The sequence below is a fragment of the Rhinolophus sinicus genome, chromosome 13, assembly GCF_057876585.1.
Source record: "Rhinolophus sinicus isolate RSI-liver-muscle chromosome 13, RSI-T2T, whole genome shotgun sequence".
NCBI lineage: Eukaryota > Metazoa > Chordata > Mammalia > Chiroptera > Rhinolophidae > Rhinolophus > Rhinolophus sinicus.
Window position 1 is genome coordinate 25,154,626 of NC_142513.1, and position 26,367 is coordinate 25,180,992.

Consider the following 26,367-nt stretch of genomic DNA (forward strand, 5'->3'; position numbering starts at 1 on the left):
GGAGAGAGGGAGGGTAGACCCACTCTCCTATGAAGCCAGAATCCTTGTTCCAGGATCATAAAGTTCCAGCCCAAGGGAAGCCCAGAAGAGTCCCCAGGAGCCCAGAAGGCAGTTTCCCAAACACTCTTGGCTTATTCATTGAGCTTAAAGACAGAAGAAACAGTGTTCCAATAAGGACATGTGGAAATGGAGGGTTAGGGCTCTGGTGAGGAGCTATATGCAGCCACAGTGGCCCGGAGATGCAGGTTCAGTGACAGGCGTAATCTTATCAGTTATTGGAATCAGTAATGTTTACCCTCCCCTTCCCAATTCAGAAATTAACATCAATCAAAATCCAGAATGACAAGATGCGGACTGGAAACCTTCCAGCCAACATGAAGAAGAACCGGGTTTTACAAATCATTCCATGTAAGAACCCTCTCCCCCGCAAAGCCTTAGTGCCTCATGCCCCCGTTCCCCTCCATCCCTTCCACTTCTCAGGTACTAGTTAATGATCAGCCTGCAGACAAGAGGCATTGTCTCTTGCTCTCAGTTCTTGAATGGCTTCTGGAAATGAAAGAACATGAAAGCCAGAGAGATTCTCCCTCCTGGGCTAGGAATGGGCTTGTCATTGCCCAGCTGGGATTATATCTGCCCAGGGCCTAGGGTGGGGAGGAAAGGTGAAAGAGGGAAGAGAAGACAAGGGATGTTGGGGAGCCACGAGCTGCTGTCTTTCCTGCAGATGAGTTCAACAGAGTGATCATTCCAGTTAAGAGGGGTGAGGAGAACACAGACTATGTGAATGCATCCTTCATTGACGTAAGTGCTCTCTGTGTCCCCGGAGCTGGGCCATGCAGTGCCCTCAGCCCAGTGCTTGGGAGGGTTATCTTTGAGTCAGTCATCAATTCAGAACTGACACCCACCCTGAGCATAGGTCTGTCAGGCCCCAGAGAGCAGAAGGTGGGGGGAAGCAGGGGCATGCACCAGGGTGATAACGGGGGTGGGGGGGTGGGGGGGGGTTCACAGCACAAATTGTAGCCAAAGGCTGAAAACTTCTGAGATTTCCCATTCCTGCCTCTCCATCCTAGCTGCAACCCCCCCCCCCCTTCCCTCACCTTCATGGAAAGAGGCCAGCTTATTAGACAGTTTGGTCCTTGGCCTCCCTGATTAAACCACCTGACTCCTACCATTGACCTGGCCTCTGCAGGGCTACCGGCAGAAGGATTCATACATCGCCAGCCAGGGCCCTCTTCTCCACACAATTGAGGACTTCTGGCGAATGATCTGGGAGTGGAAATCCTGCTCTATCGTGATGCTAACAGAACTGGAGGAGAGAGGCCAGGTGAGCTCAGAAAGGTCGTGGGCTGTGGGAGACAGAGACCACATGAAAAAGGTGTGGAGGGGGATATCTAAGACGGTATGTTTGGACCTTTTCTTTGACTTAAACTGCCCAAAGGGCCATTTCCTGGCTGTGGTGCCCAGCCAGTTGGTGCCCAGCCAGTTGGTATCAGTAGTTTCTCAGGACTGGAAGAGCAGTGCGGTCGGAGCCTCCATTCGGTTTCAGATAGTTCATACCCATCTACCTCTCTCCTGAATGCGGTCCCCCTCCCCCAGCCTAGTTTTGTGCATTCCTTCCCCTCTCCTTCCACAGGCAGGGCAGAACTCTCCATCCTCAGCAGGTTCCCAAGGCATTGTTTAGCCCTGGGCCACAGTGGGAACAGCCACTGCGGGCCCCTGCTCTGGATTCCTCTAAGATTCCTCAGACTATCAGTGATTTTCATTTTTCTCCTGTTGGTCCCTGCCCTTTAGCCTAGAGGAGAGTCACCCCAACAGATCTCTAAACTGAAGTGCTCTTGTTAAATATTCCAAAGCCTGTGCCTTCTGTCCCCCAAAACCTCGTCTTCCAGAAGCTTCCCTTAGCTACTTGAGTAATAGCTCTTTCTGCCATCTCCCACCGCACAACCACAGGAGGTACCTCTGGAGTACCATTCCCTTTGTTCCCTTTATCTCTCAAATAGCTGGCTTTGTTTAAGTCCAGCCTGCTTCCTCTGTTTGTGTTGCTCTGTCCATATGAAGAGCTAAATTAAATAAACCCTGTGGCCTTCACCTGTCTGAGTAAGATAAGTTCCTGCCATCAGTCCAGTAATCAGTCCAATATCCATAACCGTCATATGTGGCTTATCTTGACTTTATCATCCCCTTAATTCCTAACTCCATAAGTTACCAGGCTCGTTTTCTCTCAGCACACCATACCTGCTTCCCTACCATAGCTGTGTCACCTTGAAACTCACTCTGCAGTGCCGACCTAACCTCTTACTGGTTCTGACCACGTAACCACCTTGGGTAGTTGTCCCCATTAGTCGGCCAGAGCAGGCCGCCCATTTGCTTTCACTGTTAACCAACTCCCTGTCCAGTTTTAAGAGGGGAGTCTCTTCATAGCTCCCTAACTGTGTATCCCTGGGGCCTCCTTCCAATCTGCCCCTTTTCTGTTATGCCACTTTGCCTAAACTAAGATCTAAAATATCCCAAAGCCATTAGGTATAGGACCATAATACAGTTGACCCTTGAAAATAGAGGTTAGGGGTGCTAACCCCACACAGTCGAAAATCATGTGTAACTTTTGACTCCCCAAAAATGTCAGTCCCTTGCTATCTGCAGGAGATTGGTTCCAGGACCCCCACAGGTTCCCAACCACGGATCGAAAATACTGGTTTGGATCCACGGTTGGTTGAAGCAGCGAATGCGAAACATGGAGATACAGAGGACTGTATAATTATTGAAAAAAATCCACGCATAGGTGGACCTGCCTAGTTCAAGCCTGGGCTGTTTCAGTGTCAGCTGTAATTTTTTATTTTTTTTTGGTCATTGTGTGATTTTAGCTTTGTCATTGTGTGATTTTACACTCTTGCTTTCAAGCCCATTTGAATCTTAGCAGCAGTTCTAATAGTTTTAAAGCCCCAGTCTTCAGTCCTGGCTGGAAACTGTGTAAAGTGTTGGGAGGAAACTGCACTAACAAAACTCAGTTCACCCACCAGTGCACTAAAAACCAATATAATCTATTTAAGGTGAACCTTAAGTAGAATTTTCTTTTAAACTGTTTTGGTTGAAGAGGGGGGTCCCAGAGCCCTAACCCTCAGGCATCCCAGGGCTCTCGGTGGGCATACATAGGAAAGCAGTGGTCTCGAGCATTTCCTTGATCTACCAATTCATGTATAAAGAGTATGATGAATGATTACACAGAAAAGCAAGAAAGTCACTAAAAAGGACTCTTAATAGTGATTTTATTTGGCCTGAGATCAGTGACTTTTATTTTTCTACTTAATTTTCGCTAATCTTTTATAATGAACATAGAGAATATTGAGGATTTTTAAGTTGCCAGTAATTATGTATCTAAGATCTTCCCCCAAATGGTCTAAAGAGATGAACAGTTTTTATGTACTTACACCCTGATTTGTTCTGCAGACACTGAACAAATTCATTTACCAGATACTTACTGAGACCCTACCATAGGCAGGCAGTATGCAAGGTGCTGAGATACTATAGAGGGAACTCAGCCAGGTACAAGCAAAGGCAGACAGTAAACCATCTCCTCATTAGCAGGGAGAGAAATGCAAGTGCTGACAACTTGAAGGTGCCACTGCAGATTAAAGAGAGAAAGAGAAAAAGCATGAAGGGATTCTGTGCACTGGGCAATGGTGAAATGGCTGGCGGGGAATGTAATTGGGTTCAGTTTTTCTGGATTAGCAGTCTGGCGTACGTAAGCAGCTATAAAAAGAAGGAATTGGAACAAAGACATTCACTCTTCCACTCCCTCCACCCTGCCATTGAGTGTTGGATGCAGCTGTGAGGCCGTGGTCAGAGTTCTTCAGAGACCTTGTCAGTGCTGCAAGGTAGACTAAGTAACACTAAAAGCTTAAGTGATTATCTCTGCTAGTGGAATTAAGTTGTTAAATACAGATGTCCTGGTGAGGATCAGAAGTGAATTGGAGTGATGTTAAGTAACGTAATGACCCTCTGAGTTCTCAGTACCTTGGGAACGAAGTGTGTTAGGTAAGGGTAGCTGTACTGAGAGGGAGGCCGGCAGCTCATGGGGCAGCTCTGCCCCTACCATACATGGTATTCTGAGCCCTTTACACGTTCACATTTGTCCCTCCAGGAGAAGTGTGCCCAGTACTGGCCCTCAGATGGACTGGTGTCCTATGGAGACATCACAGTGGAGCTGAAGAAGGAGGAGGAGTGTGAGAGCTATACTGTCAGAGACCTCCTGGTCACCAACACCAGGGTAAGACGGCTGGGAGGTGGGGCTTCCACAGGGAAAGCCAGGGTGCCCCTGCCTCTCTGATCCCCCCTTCCTCCAAAGGAGAACAAGAACCGGCAGATCCGGCAGTTCCACTTCCATGGCTGGCCTGAAGTGGGCATCCCCAGCGATGGAAAGGGCATGATCAACATCATCGCAGCCGTGCAGAAGCAGCAGCAGCAGTCAGGGAACCACCCCATCACCGTGCACTGCAGGTACCGCTCGCCCCAGCCCTTAGAGGGAGAGAGAGAGAAAGTAATGAGATGGTGGGGGGAGGCAGTGGTGAGTGGAGGGAAGGCGGTGAGGAATGCCGGACAAGAGCACATGGCGGTCAAGTTTGATGACCAGAATAGGGCCAGATAATAAGAGGATCTTGGTGTTTGAACTTCACACATTGAGGGCTGGAGGACCTGGCCTCCTTAAGAACACAGGAAAGAGGAAAGAGCAAGTATTGAAGACAGTTTGAAGAAAAATGGACAAGGCCAAGAATATAGTTGTGAAAGAGAAGAGGGGTCAAGGGGGTCACCCAGGTGAGAGATGGGGTTATTGGTAAAGGTGGGTGTCACTGACCTCACCCCACCACTCTCCTACCTTCCTTCTCTCCTTCCATCTATCAGATCTAGCTAGCAACACAGCTTCAGCACTTAGACCTACTCCTTCCTTGTGCCTGAGATGCTAGTTTTCCACAGTCATCCAACCTTTCCCTCCCTCCCCTTCTTCGAGTTTCTGCTTACATGGCACCCTATTAGACAGCCTTCCATGACTACCCTGTTCGCAATAGCAGCTCTCCTCACCTGCCTCTGTTCCTCCTTTTCCTTCCTATACTTCATGTCTTACCATCTGGGAATACTGCTACCCACAACAGTCCCTGTCACACAGAAGGCATTCAGTGAGGGTCTGCTGAGTGAATCAACTGATAACATTGAACAGCGTGGTCAGAGTCTGGATTCCTGGGATTTAGGAAGAAAATGAGATGCACGGAAAAGAATCAGCACACGCACACTGGTGCAGAGGGCCAGGGTTTGTCAGGGGAAGGAAAAATAGGACTAGAACTCTTAACTGGAGTGAGCAGCAGATCAGGGCAACCCGGGCATGTTTACAGGGCGAGAGAGCAAAGCCTCAGTGTTTGGCGGGTGGGTGGGGGTTTGAGATTCTTCACCCCTGTCCTGTGAGCCATGCAGGAAGGGCAGCAGTGGTGCACTACCTCCCCCGAGCTGTGAGTGGGGGGCTTATGTGCAAAGCCACAGAGCTTCCTGGGGGTACCAGCCTAGGCCTTTATCTGTTCATTGCTACTGCCACTCGCCTTGTTGGCCAGACGGCTATAGCAGGTATGTTAAGTGTGTCTGCTCTATTACAGTGCCGGGGCAGGACGGACGGGAACCTTCTGTGCCCTAAGCACAGTCCTGGAACGGGTGAAAGCAGAGGGGATTCTGGATGTCTTCCAGACGGTCAAGAGCCTGCGACTGCAGAGGCCACACATGGTCCAGACACTGGTATGCTGCCCGCGTATTTGTCCACAGCACACCATCTGCAGCCCTTCTCTGTCAGGCCAGCTCAGGGGAGCTCTTCCAAGGGGAAGCCTGTGTCACCACAGACTCATCCTTCCCCAAGGTGCCCCAAGCAGAACAAGCCTCGGGAGACAGTGAGAACAGCAAGGGCAGAGCCCTGTCACCAGTAAGAGACGCAAGTGGCCTCAGTGAAGGCTAGAAGGGGATGCAGAATGCCCCACAGGCTTGTCTGCACCTCTCCATGAGTCCTAGAGTGGGGAAGACTCAGGAGTGCCTCCTCTCTTCTGCTCAGGCTCCCTGCTAAGAGGTCTGACTCCTGACAGTCTGACCTGTAACCATTGAGTATGGGGACATCCAAAAGGGTTACTGAACCCTGTAGAGCTAGACCTGTCTGAGGAGAAAGAAAAGTAAATTTTAAGAGGTTTGCGCATTGATAAGGTGCCTCCAGCCTCTTAGCCACGGTGAGGTGTGGGCCTCACAGAGCCGTCTCCCCACCTGCTCTAACCAGCCAGCACCAGGTGTGACTTCTGCAGGCCTGGCACTATCATCTTCCTCTCTGGTCATCTCCATCTGTAGAAGACCAGCTGCAATTACCCCAGGAGGGGAGTGCTGGCAGAACTCTGACAGACAGATCAGGACTCAAGTGGAAGTCCAAAACATTCATTTTTCTGTTTTCCTTTTTTTTTTTTTTTTAAATGGATCTGTTAGGAACCGCATGTATGTTCTCTTCAGTAACCGTGGCTTTTTCTTCTTTCACTCTCCAGGAACAGTATGAGTTCTGCTACAAGGTGGTGCAGGAATATATTGACGCATTCTCAGATTATGCCAACTTCAAGTAAGAGTCAGTGAGACCAGTGAACAGGAGAATTGCCTTTAATATTTTGTAATATTCTGTTTTGTTAATATACCCAAATTGTGTATATATCTTATAACTGTTTTAGAAATTGGTACATAGGCTTCTATTACATTAGGTGGAGATTTTATATGTAAATGTGTTAGCACTGATAGTCCTTTTTCCAATGTTTTATTGGGGAATTAAATAGTGTGATGTTTGGATCGATATCGTGAAATCCTCCGCCTGGAATTTGGGCTGTATTGTTCTTGGGTTTATATACCTTTTCCTAAAGAAAAAACATAAAACCCTCTCCAGGTAGCTTGGCATCAACTAAGAAAAAAAGCACAAAGTTCTCAGAGCTCTTGAGGAAATTGTCTGTCCCAGTGCCCTGTTCAGGCCGTTGTTCCCTCCCTGCTCTGTAAATACTCCCTCCCCTCTCCACCCTGCCCTTCCTCCCGCCACCCACATCCACCTGGGAGTAAAGGGACCAGAGTGGTATCTCTGGCACCACACTAGGGATTATCAGGTAATAAAAGCTTTGCCTCCCTGAGGAAATGTCTCTCCCTTTGTCTGCGGTGGGGCAGCTATACCAGCGCTGGGCTCTCCTAGGCCTCGCCTGGTCCTGCTGTTACGGTTCTGTCTCAACTGGCCACAGAGAGGCCACCGTCCTCCCAACCCCTCCTGTCCAATCAGTGTAGCCCCTCCAACTCTTGGCTAGTTGTCAGGACCCACTTTTCCCTCCCATAACATCTTTGGTGCAGTGGTCCCAGCCAGTCTGGCACCCTGGGCATGGCCAGGGTCCTCACTGTTTCCCTACGTGCAGGGGCATGGAGAAGAGAGGAGGTGACTCAGCTTTGGGGCTACGGCCAGTCTGACCCCTCTGGTGCTTTGCTACAGAACCATCTGGCTTGTGTCACTGCCCAGAAGAAGTCTTGATACACACACTTACTGTGTTCAGTAGCTTCGGTTTCCTTTCAGTCCTCATTGCCAGGACTCCCATGTGGGGGTCCCTCAGATCCTGGGTAGTCGGAGTCTGGGATCCCAACTTGATTTTGAGCCTGACGTGTTAGACAAAAGTGTCTAACTCTTGTGTCTTAAATAAGGTGGATGTTCATTTATTTCTCATGTAACAGTCTACCCAGTCCAGAGGCCCAGTGTCCTCCCATCTCATGGTCCCAGTGTCCCCTAGGATGTTATTCTTGTCCTCATGGTTGGAGCTGGATCACTTTTTTCCCATGGAGAAGCGAAAAAAGCATGGGGAGTAAGCAACTTCAGGGGCCACCCGGTGGCCAGCAAGAGCTGGCATGAGCTCTCGAGCTGCTGTGAGCGGCCGACCAACTGCCTCAGCCGGGTGGAGCGCAAGGCTCATACTACCAGCATGGGCCAGGGAGCTGCACCCTACAACTAGACTGAGAAACAACGGCTTAAGAACCAGGGGAGTGGCGGGGACGGGAAGAGAGTAAGCAACTTCATTTTTAAGGACATGACACAAAAGTTGCACTTTTCATTTTCACTCATATCCCATTGGCTAAAATCTAGCCATATGGCTATATCTAGCTACAGGGGGTGCTGGTGGGAGGGCGGTCAGGGCTGACAGCCATTGCAACCCACAGGGCCTTTCTTGGGTACAGTGGCAGGCCCTGGGCTCCTTGGGCTGTCAGGAGGGAAAGGTGGCACCCTGGCCTGGTCCATGGAGGCACACTCAGAGGTCAGTGCTGCTGTGCTTAGTGGAGGTGGAATTTGAATAGCCCCAAGGGATGCTAGAAATTGAGATGAGTGAAATGAGGAAAGGTCACATGGAGCCACATTACAGAGGGCCTCAGAGTCCAAGCAAACAAAGATGCGGTGGCTCCAAGGTGGGAGGCAAGTTCTGTACCTCGTATTCAGAATGTCCACAGGAGGAGGGGGCACTGTGACAGACCACCTCTGGAAGCTTGTAAGAGGTGAGTGTGAGATGGTAGTGCTACTCAGTCCTGTAGGAACTAAGGAACTCCAAGGGGCAATCAAAACTCAGTAGTTTTAACAGAAACATGGATAAATTAAGCAAAGACAGAATCTGATGGATTTCTGATGAGGGGTGCCATGTTTGGGAAGGAGACCCTGGCTCCTTGCAAGCTACCTTTGGGTGCCTCTGTGTGACCAAGTCCAGGCAGAAGGAGGAGGGCAGGCCTTGGGTCAGCAAGCTATGCCGTGAACATGCAGGAGCCCTCCACACGCCCTGCCTCCCCTGCTCCCAGCAGGCTGCCCACCTCGCGTTGCCAGGGCTACTGCTGAGCATCTACACACCAGTGTGGCCCGATGGCTTTCTGCTAGAGTCCATGCTGATTGATTGGTCAGTGGCTGCACTAATATTTTAAGTATCTGGTTGATAAACAGAGGTCTTCAAGCAGGCTGTCATGCTTGCAAGAGACATAAACCTGACAGGAACTAATCCAGGCTAAAAAGGAAGTGTACTAGGGCTCACACAGCACGATTATGTGGATAGGGCAGGCGTGACTGCTTCATCCAGTGCCCACCTCTCAGCCAGCTGGTGAGGATTTCTCAGACCGAGAAGAGTGGTATCCAGTGCCCGCAGCACACCAAGAGCTCTGGGGCCTGCCCACTGTCAGACCTCACTTAAGGAATTTGGTTCCCTCCTGGGTGTTCCATTTCCTTTATCACCTCCCCCACCAAATGATCAAGTCTTTCATTAAAAAAAGAAACACCCCAGGCCTAAAATGCTTCCCCGTTTATGATAAACTTCTTTAAAAAGTCTGCACTCTCTTCCCTCTTCCCCGCTTCATTCCCACATTCCTCTTACTCCTTGCCCAGGGGGCCTGGGCGCTGAGCCCCATGGATCCATCAGCCTGTTCACTAGCGCGCGCGCGCGCACACACACACACACACACACACACACACACACACGTCAGTGTTAGTGACCCTTCTGACGCTGATCCTCATGCTGTAGCTGCTCCTCCACGTCTGCCTCCTCAGAGGTCAGGCGTTTCTGCGGCTGTGTGTCCTGGCCCTTGGCCCCCTGCTGGGCTCCAGATGTGCGTAGCCTGCTTCCTGCTGAGGGGCTCCACCACAGGCACCTGTCCTACACTCCCAATGCCCAGGGGTTCACCCCGTCTCTCCAAAGTCCACCGTCCTTTCCTGCAGCCCTCCAGTGTCCTCTGTACTCCTTTCACCCCCACCCCCACCATGCTTCAGACCATAGATCCACTGGCAGTTCCTATGTGGACTCTTCTCCATTTTGTTCCTTAAGTTGGAGCACCCACTGCAGCCCTGTTTCCATGACTCAAGCTAATTTGGCTGCTCCTTTACCCCAGACCACCTGGTCAGCACCTGAGCACTCACCTCTGAACCCCGTCTTTCCCCACTGACTACAAGCTGCTCCCAGACTGGAATGATGTCCTGTCCTCAGGGCCACGTGTTAGTTGGAGCTCAGTGGTGAATAAATGGCTTTCTGTGTCCTGCTGAGAGGGATAGGAGGATGAATTCCAAATTTTATAGTCTGGAAGGAGACAGCAAACATTCCTGGAAAGCCGGGTATGTTGCCAGAAAGAAAGGGCCCAGAGCTTCCCCTGGCTTGGACTTTTTAGGAAAAACCACACACAAATTACCGAAAAGGTACCCCTCTTCCTCTTTTAAAATAAACACCAGGGACTTTGAATAAAACATTCTGTAAACCCAAATCAGAATTAAGTTAGTTTGTTGAACTCAATCATTTTCACTAAACCACAAACAAATGTTTTCCTATACTTGGTTAACCAGTACATCTAGGAACAAAGTCTGTATTTCCCAAAACAATTTAACTGAATACACATTTATTTCAGGTCCCTGCTAAATAATTCAATGTGGAAATTCAGATGTGTGCCCTCCTGTCTGGGCAGCTGAATTCCAGGTGCCCATGACCTACTATGGTGTCCATTATGCCATTCCCCTCCCCCCCATCTTTGCCACAGGATTTTACACAGCTGTTCATCCAATGACTGGCCACCATGACACAAAGCCTGACTCGGGCCCTTGCATTAACTGTTCAACCCAAATGCAGAGATTGGCTGTTGACCCTGTAAATAGGCCGCTGCCCCTCAGAGCCCAGTGACGGGCAATAGAAAGCTAAGCGGATGCATTAGCGAGGGGGGGGGCATGTTTCAAGTGTGGTAGGGCAGCTGTGCCTGAATCCATGAATAGTCCTGGGTTGAGCGTAGGATGGAGAGGGCTTGGAACTTTGAGAGGCAGAATTATTCCTACCCTCTGCTGATAGCCCCACAGATGCTACACTGGCCCGTTAGCTGGCCCTTTTCTTAGGCCTGCTTGGAGGTGAAAGGCCACCTGTGGGTAGGTGTGCTCCACCCAAACCTACCCTCTACCTGGAGTGACCCAGCCCCTGTGCCCAGGTGTGTGGATGAGGACTGGTCCACCCAGCCCTTATTACAGGGGGACAAACAGAATCCTTTAGGGAGAGTGGTCATAACCTCCCCCAGACCTCTTAACAGGCTGCTGGGCTCCTCACTCTTAGGCTGCCATTTCTCCACTGGGAGAGCCCCAAGCTGGGTGGGACTCAGGTTGTTCCCAGGCATTGCCCCTCTCCGGGCCATAAGTTCTTTTTTGGATCAGGAAAGGCTGTGAGGGCCTTCTAGGCCTGAGGGCAGAAGCTTGAGGCTACAGTCTGGGAACCAGGGTGAAGATGAATCTTCAGGGCACAGGCCAGGCTGGAGCAGCAGTCCTATGACTTCAGATCCTTGGGAAGATGTAAGGAGGAAGCATCCTGTGACCCCAGGGCCAGTGGCTGAAGATACACTGAGAACATACAGTAGGAGGGAAAGGAGGTTAATGATGACTGCAACCCCTTCCCTTTTTGTCTGTGTGCTGGGAGCGGGGGTGGGGGGGCACCTGATCAGTAAATCCCGGGGCTGGCTGGCTGGGGTCAGCTGCCCGCTGGAGGAGCCACCTCCTCTTCAGCTCTCCCTCTGTGAGTGAGGAGGCTGCCTTTCCCAAGGGCTGGGTCTCTTCTAACCCCTCCCGAGTCTCTACCCAGGAACCATGCCCAGAAAAGCCCCCTTTTCTCTCTCCAATATTCCTGTGCCTGTTGCCCCTAGTGTGGGAGGGACAAGGGGTAGAGGCACTTGCCCCCATCACCACCACACATCCAGTCACGTCCCAATCTGCCATGGAAGAGATAACAGCAAGCCACAGAAAAAGGGCAGATAGCCTGTCACTCTGGTCTCCAGGCATCACGTGCCCCAAGTGCCCCCACATTGCTGCCTGTCTCATAGAGAACTCCCCTCTCCCTGACCATCCATTGGCCTGAAGTCTCTTCTCCTTTCCAACGTTCTCCCCCTGCTGGAATCCTCAAAGGAAGTGGGTAGGCCTAACCAACTGGTGCTGCCCCCCAGCTGGCAAGGCCCCAGGGCTCTGGGAGATGGCCAGTCCCTCAGGGTCGGGACCCCTGTAGTCCTGGGATGAGGAGCCATGGCAGATGGAAAGGCAAAGCTGCCCTGAAATGCCAGTTGTCCAGGGGGACCTTGGAGGAATTGGAGGGGGTTATGGATGGAGGTGTCAGACTCCTTGAGTGCTGTCCACTGTCCATGGAGGCAACCCTGCCATGGCCAGCTCCAGATTAGGCCAGCGGCTGCTGCTGCTGACCACCTACCCTGGACTCTCAAAGGCTCAGCACTGGTCCCACAGCTGAAACCCTGGAGGGAAGTGAGCCTCCAGCTCATCCCAGCACGCTCAGCATGCCCCAAGGTCCCCAGGTGGGAGACGGGTCTCCCCATCTTGAGTGGGAGGAAGAAGGTGCTGGCTGGGGCTCCTTCACCTACTTTGACCTGCGATTGGAGCAGTGAGGGCAGGCTGCAGTCTCGGCTCCCCTCTGAGGAAGGTTTCCGGGCACTGCAGCAGGCACCCCACACCAGATTGCCCATAGCCTCCCAAGCAAAGCCCTGGCTCCCTGTGAGGACAGTGTGCCCTGGGTGAGCAGGACCACAGGCTAGTGGACCCTCCGCAGGAAACAGCACTTGGGCACAGACACTGCTGGTAAGTAGGGTTAGAGGCCCTCAGCACTGGCCACCAGTGAGTATCGTGGCTAAGGACTGGGGCGATGTGGGTGGAATAGGGGGTAATGAGATCACTGCCACAGCACTCCCAGCTGGTGGTGCCCCTGCTGTGCACAGCAGGGTGCCATCTGCTAGCCTTCCTATTTCCCAGAATTCTAGACAATATTTATGTTAGATTAATGTAAAAGATTAGAAGTCACTAGTGGAGTAGGAAATAATTGTACTAAAAACCTCCATAAATAAGACAGTGACCGCAGTGGGGTCCCCCAGGCTTCTTTCTTGTCAAAGGAACCAGTGTTGTCCCCCTGCCAGTGGAAAGAGGTGAGGGGTGCAACCTCTGACAGGTAGCAGAGCCGCGAGAACCGGGTGGTCACCGACTTGGCACTAGGAATGACTCCGTAATCGCAGAGCTCCCCGAGGCCATAGCAGAAGACAAGTGTGTGGAGATAGATTATTACTATTTTGCACATTGTATTTTAAAGTGCACCAGGAGAGCGCGGTAACTAGTGAAGAAAGTGGTAGATCCTATAAGCAAAATCTTAGGCCTAATGTGAGTCGGTGTGAGCTCAGGCGTTTCCGTATCAGGTTTGTTTAGGGTAGGCAAGGCCGCACGCCCAGGAAGCTGGAAGGCTCCCACGCTGGTCCTCTAGGAGCCTGCAGACGCGCGGGTGGCCGCATCCTGCTCGGTGAGGCCGAGTTGGGAAAGAAGGGGACGGACTAGACAGCAGCTTGGAGACTAGGTGACCAGAGCTTCCGCTAGAATGACCGTCCCCTTCCCGTGCAGACTGGACCCCGAGCGCCGCGCCCCACCCCGCAATAAAGATGTGAGGTCCCCGAAGTTGTTGCCTCGAGTTCTCTCCTTCCTCTCCCTCCCACACTGAGACCCTTCCCCGTGTGCAGTCTGAAGGGACGCGGGCAGGGCTCGCAGGCGGAAGGGACACCGGGTGGGACCGGGCCCCACAGGGAAGGGACAACCAGAGCCCGCGAGCTGGGGGTGGCTGCAGACGTTGGAAGGCTAGGCTAGCGCGCCAACCCGAGCGGGTTCTTGGGGACCAGAGGACAGAAAGCGTGAAAGACCGCGGACTCCACATCCCATGGTGCTCCGCGCCCGCTTCCGGGCCCCCGTGATGCCCTGCGGCGCGCCGGGCTCCGGGCGATCTGGGTCATGCTGCGTCCGCTGAGCCGCCTGGGTGTGCGACCCCCGTGCGGGCCGCCGGCCCCGCTTCTGCTACCAGCGCGCGGCCGCAAGACCCGCCACGACCCGCCGACCAAGTCCAAAGTCGGGCGCGTGGCGACGCCGCCCAGAGTGGATCCTGCGGAGTTCTTCGTGCTGTCGGAGCGTTACCGGCAGTACCGCCAAACCGTGCGCGCCCTGAGGTGTGTGTGACGGAAGGGGAGGTGGCCGCCGAGGGGGTGTGTTGGGGTGGGCGGGCGAAGAGGGTGCCGACTTTGGTCGCGTCTCCGCCCAGGCTGGAGTTCGTGTCCGAGGTGCGAAGGAAGGTGTACGAGGCCCGGGAAGGGGTCCTGGCAGAGCGAAAGGCGCGGGAGGATGCCACTGAGCACCGCGAGCTGATGGCCTGGAACCAGGCGGAGAACCAGCGGCTGCAGGAGCTACGGTGAGCCCGGACGGGGTGGGGCCAGGCCGCCTGGCCGGCCCTGGGCAACCCAGCCAGCCGAGTCTCTGCCTCTTGCCTCTCCCAGGATAGAGAGGCTGCGGCAGGAGGCGCGGGACCGGGAGCAGCAGCAGGCCGAGGAGGAAGCCCGCCAGGCCCGAGAGGCAGAGGCCTGTGTGCAGCTCAAGGAGCGAGAAGTGCTGCAGCTGCAGGTGAGACCCGTCTCCGTAGGGTGGGGCTGGAGGCCGGGAGCTTAACCTGGGCGGTCATCGAAGTCCTGGGCGCTGGAAGAGAGGCTCTGGCAACGAGCTGAGAAAGCGGGTGCTGCCTGAATCTTGAGAGTTAACAGGTGAGGATTTGGAAGAGGAGTGTAGGAGAGTGCCCGGCAGGTGCAAAGACCCGGAGGTGAGAGTTGACACTGGAAAGTGTTCAAGTAGCTAGCGGGTGGTAAGATGGCCTGAGGGAGGGGACCCCCCCCCCCCCATCCACAAGGAGAGGCAGAGGCCTGTGTGCAGCTCAAGGAGCAAGAAGTGCTGCAGCTGCGGGTGAGTCCCGCATTCTGCCTTATGGGTGATAAAGTCATTGAAGGGTTAAATATTTAGGCTAGGATTGGAAGGTGTGAGACAAAAGCAGGAGGGATCCAGCGAGAGTGGATGAAGCTTGAATTAAAGTAATAGAGGAGAAGGGGGTGTTTGAAAGAGATTAAGAGGGACCCAGGCAACATTGAGAGACTGATTCCACCCATTGGGACACTGGATTGTCACAACTGCTGCGCTTGGGGTTCTGGCTGAAGAGTCCTGTGGATGGTTAAGAAAGAGGAATGTGACAAGCTGCCTAATGTTATCCCCTGGAAGGTCATTGGTACACTCAAAGGGACCTGGGCTCCGAGCATCCTTCCCTAGGGAGAGCTGGAGCCTGTCCCTCAGTGGGCTAGAGGCCAAGAGGCTGTGTGAGCAGGCTGGCTTGTGCTGGGGGCTGCATTCAGCTGGTCTTCTCTCTCCCAATAGGAGGAGGCAAAAAACTTCATCACTCGAGAAAACCTGGAGGCGCGGGTGGAAGAAGCATTGGACTCCCCAAAGAACTACAACTGGGCCGTTACCAGAGAGGGGCTGGTGGTCAGGCCACAGCACAGGGGCTCCTAAGGGCCCAGTAAGGACAGTGCCGGCCCAGGGACCATGTGTGTATGGGGGTAGGAGGGTTGCGTCTGACCTAGAATAAAGCAGTTGTCATTTCTTATGAAGAAGGAAGCTCAACCTGTTCCAGTGTGGCCCTGATATTCTCACCTCTGCACCCACCACTTGCTCAGAAACTCCTCCACACACTGCACTGCTCTGCCCCTAAGTACAACTCTCAGCACAGCACCAGACCCTAGAGGTTTCCATCTGACAGAGGAGCAGACTGTCATAGTCGCCTGGTCAACTCCTGAGTATCATCAAGGGCAGTAGTTGGCACATTATAGTCATGGGCCACATCTGGCCTACTACCTGTTTTTATAAATAAAAATGTATTGGAACACAGCCACACCCATTCATTGCTTTCACACTACCATGACAGAGATGAGTAGTTGCAACAGAGACTATAGGACTAGTGAAGTCTAAAATATTTGTTCTCTGGCTTTTTACAGAAGTTTGCTTACCCCTGATCTAGGGGTTTATCTAGGGGATACAGCCAGGAGCAAGTATCACCTGGTACCTGAGACACAAGCTCACCACACTGGCCAAAGACCTGTTTCTGCTTGACCATGGGTTTTGCTGGGCAGGACCTGGTGTGCCCGGGGCACAGAAGGCCAGGTGGAGACCCCATTTCTTGGGGTAGCCCTTTCCACTGCATCCCTCCTGACACTGCCAGCTTCCTTGGACCAGGTGGGTGCTGGCAGGGGAGGCCTGGTTGATCCAGGCTTTACAAGGTCAGTGTGGCTTGTCAAGCATTTGGATCAAACCCCGTGGGTACCAGAAACACTTGTGATTAAAGTTCACAAGGTTAAATAAGGGAACATAGAGATCCATGGCCGCTATTCAGGCCCTCAAGCAACATCTGGAATGAGGTTAAAGAAACATGTTTCTCTGAGCAGAGCTGCCACCTCTTTGCCACCATTTACTTGAACTTGCCCAGATACCACAAGAGGAAAAAGGATGGAATCCCAGCTTCCTTCCTGAACGCCTACGTTGTAGAGAGGGCCTGGGAACCACCAAGAAATGAAAACCTTTTAGGGAATGTGGACAATCCCTCACATTCAGATGAGGAAGCAGGTAATAGAAGTACAAGGGCCAGTGGTTATGGCCCTTGCATCCAGGCCCCGTCAGGGCGCTGCACCCCTGAGAGCGATGGCCTCCCTCCTCAGGCTGGTAATAGCTCCTCTTTTCCCTGGCACTATACCTGGGCCCAGCACATTGAAGTTCTTGCTTTCAGATGCTCAATGTAACTAATGGGGTGAGAGCTGATAGGCACACATAGACCATGGATTGGCAACTGTGGCAGTGTCCCATGTGAAAGCCCTGGGCTTTGTTGTGGAGAGTACATAGACCATCTGATCCCCTGCAGTAGAAGCCTTTGGTGAGCTTTCACATGGGACACTGGGCCTGTGCCAGGAAGTCCAGTTTCATTCTTTCCAAGTCCCTTCCCCTCTGCAGCAGGATAAAGACATAAGCCATCTGTCTTCAGGCAGAGGAGACAGTGTGATGTGTTCTCAAAGTTCTGTCTTTGGGCTACTTTTCCTGCGCTGCCATCCTTCAGTGTCCTGCATGAGGCTATCACTGCTGATGCCAGTATATCATTCAGAGCCACCTGTAAACCAAGCTTCAATGTACAACCATCTTGCTGGTCTAGGCACAAATGGGCATCTCACCGATACCTTCTGGGTGAACTCCAGTCGCATGTGTACCTGCCTCTAATGGATGCAGAGAGCTGCTAAGTGCCCAGGTAGGCTATCAGATCCCACCCAGTCAGGGTGGCAGAGTTACGTGGTCTCCCACGGAAGAAGGCTTAATCTCCAATAGAACCCTGACAGTTAACCTGATGGGCATGGACTTGCTCAAACCAGTGTGTCTTCTGATTCTTGCCTCAAGTCCAAATATGGTTTGGATCTGATACAGACAATGTGAGCCCGGATCACCTCGAGAATCTTCTTTTGCTCAAGGCCCTACTTGAGGGTAGCAGATTTGAAGGCTACCCAGTAAATGCATTTGGAGCATAATACCCAAAATTAAGAGCTTTCAGCGAGATTTGAAGAGGCCTACCTACCATGCTTTGTGCACAATGGGGTAGAAGGTAGATTGGCAGAGAAGTGCAATTTGTGTTTCACTGCGCAGAGAGGTAGGCTGACCCCCAGGAACTTTGCTGGGTGAGCAGTTTTCCCCCAGGATTTATCTCCCCAATTGAGTATAGATGTTTTACCAAGACACCCAGATTCTTGCCCCTTCCAGTTTTCCAGGAAAGCAGCATGGTGTCCATGAGGTAGACCACTGTGACATCCTGGGAGTGGGTGGTCAAGGTCTTGAGGATGAGGTACAGACCTGTAGAGTCATTCACCTCTTGGGCAGCCAGGTGAAGACAGACTGCCTGCAGTGGTCCAAGCAGACGAGGAAGGAGAATATTTTGCCACATGAATGGGTGCTGGGTGCCTCCTTAACCTATTCCATCATGGAGGCCACACTAGACCTGAGTAAGCCTAAAGTTAGTCCCTATGTTTTTTAGTATACTCCAAATTTTCTACATGGAATACAATCACAGGTATTCAATATTTTATGAAATCTTTGTAAGAGTTCCCCCTGAACTTACCCTGTGGTTATTTCCCTGATACAAGTACAGAGGTGAAATGGATACCTAGGAAACAAGCCCAGTTGGCTGCTGAAATAAAGGCATTTCGGGCAGGAAAAAAAAAGCTTGAACTCTTTCCTTCCCAAATAGGAAGTCAAAAGCAATGCTTGGGCCAGCCGGGTGGCTCAGGTGGTTGGAGCTCCGTGCTCCTAACTCCGAAGACTGCTGGTTCGATTCCCACATGGGCCAGTGGGCTCTCAACCACAAGGTTGCTGGTTCGACTCCCGCAAGGGATGGTGGGTAGCGCCCCCTGCAACTAGCAACAGCAACTGGACCTGGAGCTGAGCTGCGCCCTCCACAACTAAGATTGAAAGGACAACTTGACTTGGAAAAAAAGTCCTGGAAGTACACACTGTTCCCCAATAAAGTCCTGTTCCCCTTCCCCAATAAAATCTTTAATAAAAAAAAAAGCAATGCTTGCAACCCCAAAATCCTGAGAAACTTAGGCCTAGTGACGATGCACCCATTTCTCTTGTTGGGTGCATTAATGAATATCTCCTCAGTGCAGGTAAGTGCATAAACCATAAATGTGAAACTTAATGAATTATTTGAAAGTGAACATCCATGTCGAGAAACAACACTGTCTGAGTCAAATTCATAGTTAGGTTTACAAGGCCTTGAGGTCAAGAACCTGTAAGGGAGAATCCCAGTGTACTGCCACAAAAGGCAGTAAAGCGACATGAAGGTCAGAGCTGCATAAGCCCAGTACTCCAGAGGCTCTGTGTGTCACAGACATCCAATAATCTTCCCCAAATGTTTGGGCATTTCCCCTTGCTGAGGGTAAGTGGTTAAAAGTCTCTCCGGGATGTTGTGCTATATTTCACACTCTTATTTGTTTTTCTTTAAAATCCTAACTACTGAGGGAGAGAGATGGTCTGGGAGTGGGATTTTGTGCCTGGGAAATTCATAACAGGTATAAATGTGAGCCATGGCACCTTTGCCTGTCCCTGCCAGAGCCCACAATTGATTGTGCTGGCTGACCCGCCGCTGCTGCTGTTGGAGCTGCAGGGCCCCTGCGGAACTCAGGAGCCACACTCACCCACCACTGGTACCATGCAGGTGCCAGAGGTGCCCCAGAAGCTGAGGGAACCATGGATTCACCCTTCCTCTGACCTTAACTACAGATTTTTTGCCAGTAATTCCTAGGTTATTGTCATAATGGAAGCCAGCTAGCAAGGAAGTCTGGGAAATATGGTGTGTAGGCCTCCAGTCTCCTGTGGAGCTGAGAGCATTAGATGAATGATGAGTATAAAACAATTTCTTAGAAGCACTGTTTCTCACAAATTATTTAGAGTGGAATAGACAGAATTATTTTGTGGGGCCTTTTAAAATAAGATGAAATTAAATTTGGGATAGTAATATATTTTTGACAATTAGGGATTTATACTTTCTGAAATTTTACAAAAGTTATTAATAGCTACAAACATAGCGTATCATTAGCTTGGTTTTTTAATCCGAAAAACATGCTGATACATTTAAATGTAATTTTGTCTAAAAATGAATATAGTTTAATCCCAACTTTTAAAAACAAATTGTATTTCTCAAGAAGGGTTTCATGTAAAATATATTCAAGTTAACGTCTGACAAAAGTCATCATTAATATATATCTTCCCCCCCCACCCCCCCGCCTTCTTCCGCCTCCCCCCACCCCCACTCCGGTTCAAACCATTGTTTCTCAGTCTAGTTGTGTCAGACACAGCTCCCTGGCCCATTTTGGTTCCAGGGCCTTTTGTGAGTTTATAATAGAAATAAAATAAGACCTTGTAGGGCCGGCCTGCCGGCCCTGTGGCTCAGGCGGCTGGAGCTCTGTGCTCCTAACTCCGAAGGCTGCCTGTTCGATTCCCACATGGGCCAGTGGACTCTCAACCAAAAGGTTGCCGGTTGGACTCCTCGACTCCCGCAAGGGATGGTGGGCTGCGCCCCCCGTAACTAACAACAATAACTGAACCTGGACCTGGAGCTGAGCTGTGCCCTCACAACTAAGAGTGAAAGGACAACAACTTGACTTGGAAAAAAGTCCTGGAAGTACACACTGTTCCCCAATAAAGTCCTGTTCCCCTTCCCCAATAAAAATTTAAAAAGACCTTGTAAAAAAACATCTCCAAGAGAGATGGGAGTGTTTGCCTGATTGCCCCACTCACTGGTGCAATCACTCACTGGTGCAATCCAGAAATCCATATGAATAAATTGAAAATGGAGAAAGCGCCATGAGAGGCTAGCTTAGTGGTTAGAAGCCTAGTGCAATCTGCCACAGGGTTTGAATCCCAGCTGCTTCTTACTACTTGAGTGTCCTTGGGAACATTTCTTAGTCTCTCTGTGCCTCAGTTTCCTCAAAAGTAAAGTAGGGATACCGTGTTTCCCCGAAAATAAGACCAACCGGAAAGACCAACCGGACAATCAGCTCTAATACATCTTTTGGAGCAAAAGTTAATATAAGACCCAGTCTTATTTTACTATAATAGAAGAACGGGTATAATATAATATAATATAATATAATATAATATAATATAATATAATATAATATAAAATACCGGGTCTTATATTAATTTTTGCTCCAAAAGACACATTAGAGCTGATGGTCCGGTTAGGTCTTATTTTCGGGGAAACGGTAATATTAGTATCAACCTAGAAGATTGTTGTGGCAATTGAGACATTCATGTAAAGTTGAGTTCAGTACCTGAGACATAGTAAGTGCTAAATACACGTTAAATGTTGTTATTATTATTACTTTTAATGAAACTAGAGAATGGCCTCAAACTCATGCTATGAACTAACAATTATGTGCTAAATACAGTCAAATTGGGAGTGAATCTCTGGAGGCCAACATCTGCCCTGCAGCTCCCCTTACCTCCAGCAGAGGGCAGTCTCATCAAGACAGTAACAGAGCCCCCAAAAATGTAAAAGATAAGATTGGTAAATTTGACTAGAGTAGTCCCCGTTATCTGTGGGAATGTTCCAAGACCCCCAGTGGATGCCGGAAACCACAGATAGTACAGAACCCGTACTATGTGTTTTTTTTATATATATGCATACCTTTTCACTTAATGGAAGCACTTTTCATCTTTTGTGGCATGTCCAATTGCCAGCATCACGGTTCTTGTGCTTTGTGGACATTATTAAGTAAAATAAGGGTTGCTTGAACACAATCACTGTGATACTGGAACAGGCGATCTGATCACGGAGAAAGCTACTAAGTGACTAACAGGTGGGTAATGTATACAGCATGAGTATGCTGGAAAAAGGGATGATTCATGTTCTAAATAGAATAGAGCAGGTCGGTGCAAAATTTTGTCATGCTACTCAGAACAGCATGCAATTTAAAACTTATGAATTGTTTATTTCTGGAATTTTCCATTTAATATTTTTGGACTATGGTAATTGTGGGTAACTGAAACCACAGGAAACAAAACTGCAGGTAAGGGAAGACTACTGTATTCTATTGTATACATTTATTTATTCCATTTTACTGTTTATGAACATCTCGTCCAGCTTGGGACTGTTACAAATAGTGCCACTATGTCAACATCCTTGTTTTTGTTGCTCATTATGTATGTGTGTCTGGAGTGGAATTGCTAGATCATATCGGTGTGTATGTTCAGTGTAGTAATATTGCCAAACAGCTTTCCTAAGTAGTTGTACCAATCTATATTCCCTCCAGCAGTGTATAAAGGTTCCCATTGTTCTATAGAGGTGTGATCAAAAAATACTGTAAATGCTGCTGCCAAGTGCCAGTCAATGGAAAGGCAGGAATTTTCAATACAGGAAGCAGTGCGTCAAACCTTAGTAACAATATGTGACAAGTTTCAACTTGTTCAGTGCAGTCAGTCAGGTGTGAGCTATAGTTGAGAGAAGGTGTATTTTAAAGTGTGCCGTAAATCATGGATCACGAACAATGCATTAACATGAAAAGGGCAAACAGTTTCATCCTCTATCATGACAATGCTCCGTGTCACACATCACTTCTGGTACAGCAATTTCTGTCAAATAAAAACATTATGGTGTGTCCTCGTCCACCGTATTCACCGAATCTGGCACCACGCGACTTCTGGCTCTTTCCCAAAGTCAAAATGACCATGAAATAAAAATGTTTTGAATTGATTCAGGACATCAAGGCAGCCATGACAGCACAATTAAAAATACATATGAAAGAGGACTTCCAGAACTGTTTCAAATAATGGGATAAGTGTGTTCAAAGCGAGGAGGAGTATTTTGAGGGGGCTTAATGGCAATGCGTCTTTTACTGTAATAAATTTTTTTAAATTTAAACATTCACCATATTTTTTATCACACCTCAAATAAATTTTACTCTGATAAATAAAAGTAAAGGAGAAATATTCCCCATCACAAGCACAAGATGATATAGTGAGAAGCGACCATATAAATTTGTAGGCCACGAAAGTGGAAAGGGCATCATATGAATGCACTCTTTTGTGTAAAAATGTGTTGCTCTTATAGTAATAACAAAATAGATTGTTTTCTACCCACCCCACCCCCAAAACTGATGCATGAGTTGCATGCCTTGTATCCTTTGTCCCTGAAAAAGAGATGCTGTACACAGTGGACCTCTGCATTTTGGCATCTACATTGGCCACATTTGAAAGTGCTGCTCTGACCATTTACCAGGACCAGAAGGGTGGTCAGTTTTGAGGTTCATCCAGGGCAAGAGGACACCACGGAGATCCACCTGGGAGGAGGGCACCTCTGCCTTTTAGGCTTTATGACCCAGCAGGTCCTCTCATGCTCAAGATGTCCACAGCTGATCAGAATGCTGGGGGAGCCTGTGTCCTGCCCCAGCGGAATCTCACATCAGAAGTCCCTAAGGTTTTCAAAGATATAAACCTTTTTGACAAACCACAAGCTCCTCTTGAAAAACAGCTCTTTCCTTACCCACCAGCCCTGCTAGATACCACCTGATGTTGAGACTTCAGGTGTTTATCAATCCACTTTTTCTCTATAACAAACCACTGCAAACCTTAGTTGTCTGAGATAATAAATATGTATCACTTCTCAAGAGACTCTGGGTCAGCTGATGATTCTTTTGCTCTTGGTTGGGCTCATTCATGCATGTGTGGTCAGCTGTGGGTCAGATAAGCAGCACGGGCAGACATGCTCTGAATTCATGCTCCTCCCTCAACTCATATTTGTGACTTCATAGGGAGTGGTAAATGTCCAGTTGACCAAAAAAGGAAAAAAAGGGAGTCCAGTTTTCTGGCGGCTCATATCCAGATGGCTATGGTATTGCTGTCTTGCTCCTGAGTGGCCCTGAAGGACAGTAAGGAGATGAATTTCTCCAGCTGTCAATACTTGAAACATTACATTGCAACCACTTTACCTGGAACTAGAGGGAACCTTAGGGACAGACAAGTAGCTAATGATTTGGCTGGATGATAAAGGACTTGAGACTCAGTAGGGATGTGTTCGGGGTATAGTAACACGGAGGTTTGTGGAAAGGTGCGGATGGACCTCTCAGAATGTAACTAAAGTTGGAGAATATTTGTGTCCCTTTTGGAAGCTCACCCAAAGGACCCCCTGCAGAGTCGCTCTCAAGAATCAGGAGGACAATGTGACTTGGGCACATCAGACATCTTCTATCCACATTCACCCCAATCCTTGCTCAGTGGACTCACGAACAAAGCGGTCATGACGGCAGGGACTGCGGCTGTGTGTGGGTTCAAGCACAGGGGCTTTCCCTCACCAAGGCTGACCTGGCTGCCACCACTGCTGACAGCCTAACCCACCAACAGCTGAGACCAAAGTTGGGCACCGTTCCCAGCCAGCCACTGCCAGCACCAACATTTATAGACACTGAATGCCTCATTCAGCATGACAGATACTTCGCCAAATTGCTGATTTTTTTTTACAGTGAAAAACTTTCATATTTAGAATTAGCCAGCTGGACTCTGTAGATGATCCCATTTTGCTGGCAACATCCAAAGCATCGTCGTCAGGAGCCAGTGGAACCTGTGCCTTCTTCTCTCCATCAGGCCGATCAGGGTGCTGACCTTGGCCCCGTCAATGTCACGGAGCTTCTTCCCAGCCTGTTTGATCTGGTGCTTGTTGGCCTTGACACCCACAATGAACACACGTGTACTGTTGGCTTCTAGCTTCCTCATGCTGACTTGGCATTTAAGGGAACATGGTGGTGGCAGTGGTCAAGCTTGTTTCTCCTGGGGCGCTCTTCTGAGGATATTTAGGCTGCCTTCAGAGGTTGGAAAGTGAGTGATGTGCAGATCTTTTTTGTGTGTGGCTGTGGATGCCTTTCAGCACTGCTTTCTTTGCCTTCAAAGCCTTTGCTTTGGCTTTGGGAGAGGTGGGGGCTTCCTTCTTCGCTTTCGGCACCATCTTCGTGAAAAGGCCCCACTAAAATGCTTTTAATCAAGGAATGCCCTTGTGGGGCCAGAGTTCCAGAGAGCAGTTTCCAGGCTCTCGCCCTCACGTGGAAAGGTGCTCACTCGGGTAGTAAATGGCCATCAACTGTGATTGGATGGCCATCAGCTGTGGCTAGTTGGCCATCAGCTGTAACCAATGAGCCATTGACCACTAATATAACTGCCGTGGCTACACTAGCGGCAAATGGGGGCTAGCAAGAAGATGGTGTCTGGCAAGTGCGGACTGCAGTTAGGACAGCGGGTTGCGGACAGTGTGGCTCCTGCTTCCTGTGTCTCCAACCCCGCTGCCAGTGAGAATATAGTGGTATGACTCCCCTATCTATGGCTCCGTGGGTGTCCCTTTGTGGCCTCACCATGTCCTGTGTTTTTATGTGGGGAGCGGGACCAGAGACCCCGCAGGCCGCCTCGCACAACAAGTGGCGCAACAAGCAGGGTCTCCCGCATGACAGCCCTTTATAGGAAAAGAAGGAGAGGCAATGGATTGTCTGGTCTTACCACGCACCATCCAACAGGAGCAGCTGGCCTTGGAGAACAGCAAACAACCTATTGAAGTCTGAGTAGGTGCCAACTCACAGACAACACCTGGGGGTGGATTATATTCTGAATCTGCAACCAATGTGTGGGGCTGTCTCCCCATAGCCAGTGGCGTGGGAGAGAATGGTCAGCCTCAGAAAAGAAAAATAAGTCATGAACAGTACTGAGAGCCTCGCTGAAATTGATACTGCCAGCACTGTTGTCACTCTTCGTAGCTGTGAGATTTCCATCGGCAGTGCTCAGCCACTCTGGCATAAAAACAGAGAAAGCAGCTTCAGCATTGAAAACCAAGGTTGTGTGGGACACCTTCTTGCACCATCTCAAAATCCTCTGAGTCCTACTCTTCCTCCAGCCACTGCTGGGGGACCATTCCATGTGGGCTTCAACTGGCTCTGCACCAGGACCACTGGGCAGCAAGCACTTCCCCTTAAGCAAGCACCTCCTGCTCACCTCTTTAAAAGTTAATGGAACACTTATCATATGACCCAGCAATTCTATTCCTAGGTAACCTACCCAAGAGAAATGAAAACATGTTAATGCAAAGACTTGTACATAAATATTCATAGCAAGATTATTATCATAGCCAAAACTGGAAGCAATTAAATGTTCATCAACTGGTGAATGGATAACAAAATGTGGTCCATCTCTGGATTACTTCTCAGCAATACAGAGGAATGAACTACAGACACATGCAATCGCTAAGATGAACCCCAAAAACACTATGGTAGGTGAAAGAAGCCGGACAGAAAACATTACATACTGTATGGTTCCATTTACATGAAATTTCTAGAAAAGGTGAATCTACATCAGTGGTTTCCTGGGTGGGGTAGGGTGGGGTGGGGGTGGGTTGGAAGCAGGAAGTAACGGCAAACAGGCAGAAGGGAACTTTTTCAGAGATGGAAGTTTTCTAAAACCAGATCGTGGGATGGTTATGCAACTTTTTACTAAAAAGCATCAAACTGTGCATTTACAATGGATGGATTTTATGGTATATAAATTATACTTTATTGAAATTGTTTGAATAAAGAGGTTCAACTTTCATGTCAGCAGCATTTGGCACAGCTGATCATTTCCTCCTCCTTGACACCCTGTCTTCACTTCCTACTGTGTTTTCTCTGGGTTTACTCAAGGTTTGACCCTTGCTCCTCTTCCCCATCCTAACCACCCTCGGAGACCTCACTCGGGTCTGTGCTTTTAAATATTGGTAGTGATGATTCCCAAATTTATATACCTTCGGGCTAGCCCTCACCTGAACTCTGGGCTCTTATGTCCAAATGCTTGCTCAAAGTCTCCTTTGGATGTATAACGGGGATCTCAAATATTGCAGGTCCACACCGAGCTCCTGCCTTTCCCAA

General features: G+C 49.7%; 2 protein-coding genes and 1 pseudogene across 4 annotated transcripts in view; all 3 read left to right on the forward strand.

Annotated features, from left to right (window-relative positions):
• PTPRA (protein tyrosine phosphatase receptor type A) overlaps nt 1-6,844 on the forward strand; it is a 124,375-nt gene extending 117,531 nt beyond the window's left edge. For all 3 annotated transcript variants that reach the window (XM_019733785.3, XM_019733783.3, XM_074317758.2), the window contains 7 exons: nt 315-408; nt 722-798; nt 1,187-1,321; nt 4,136-4,261; nt 4,340-4,491; nt 5,634-5,769; nt 6,549-6,844. In XM_019733785.3, coding sequence (XP_019589344.2) covers nt 315-408; nt 722-798; nt 1,187-1,321; nt 4,136-4,261; nt 4,340-4,491; nt 5,634-5,769; nt 6,549-6,623 — 795 coding nt within the window. In that variant the 3' untranslated portion in view covers nt 6,624-6,844. The remainder of the gene's footprint in view (nt 1-314; nt 409-721; nt 799-1,186; nt 1,322-4,135; nt 4,262-4,339; nt 4,492-5,633; nt 5,770-6,548) is intronic.
• Nucleotides 6,845-12,122: 5,278 nt separating this feature from the next.
• On the forward strand, nt 12,123-12,754 carry GNRH2P (gonadotropin releasing hormone 2 pseudogene; annotated as a pseudogene).
• A 1,023-nt stretch (nt 12,755-13,777) lies between these two features.
• MRPS26 (mitochondrial ribosomal protein S26) lies at nt 13,778-15,790 on the forward strand. Its single transcript, XM_019733708.3, has 4 exons — nt 13,778-14,037; nt 14,130-14,276; nt 14,362-14,485; nt 15,281-15,790. Exons 1-4 carry the CDS (start codon nt 13,826-13,828, stop codon nt 15,413-15,415), a joined length of 618 nt encoding a protein of 205 aa, XP_019589267.3. The 5' UTR covers nt 13,778-13,825; the 3' UTR covers nt 15,416-15,790.
• Nucleotides 15,791-26,367: the final 10,577 nt, after the last annotated feature.

Coding starts and splice junctions, on each gene's coding strand:
- MRPS26 (XM_019733708.3), top strand. CDS start 13,826: ATGCTGCGTCCGCTGAGCCGCCTGGGTGTGCGACCCCCGTGCGGGCCG. Junction 14,038..14,129: donor CAAACCGTGCGCGCCCTGAG/GTGTGTGTGACG, acceptor GTCTCCGCCCAG/GCTGGAGTTCGTGTCCGAGG. Junction 14,486..15,280: donor GAGAAGTGCTGCAGCTGCAG/GTGAGACCCGTC, acceptor CTCTCCCAATAG/GAGGAGGCAAAAAACTTCAT.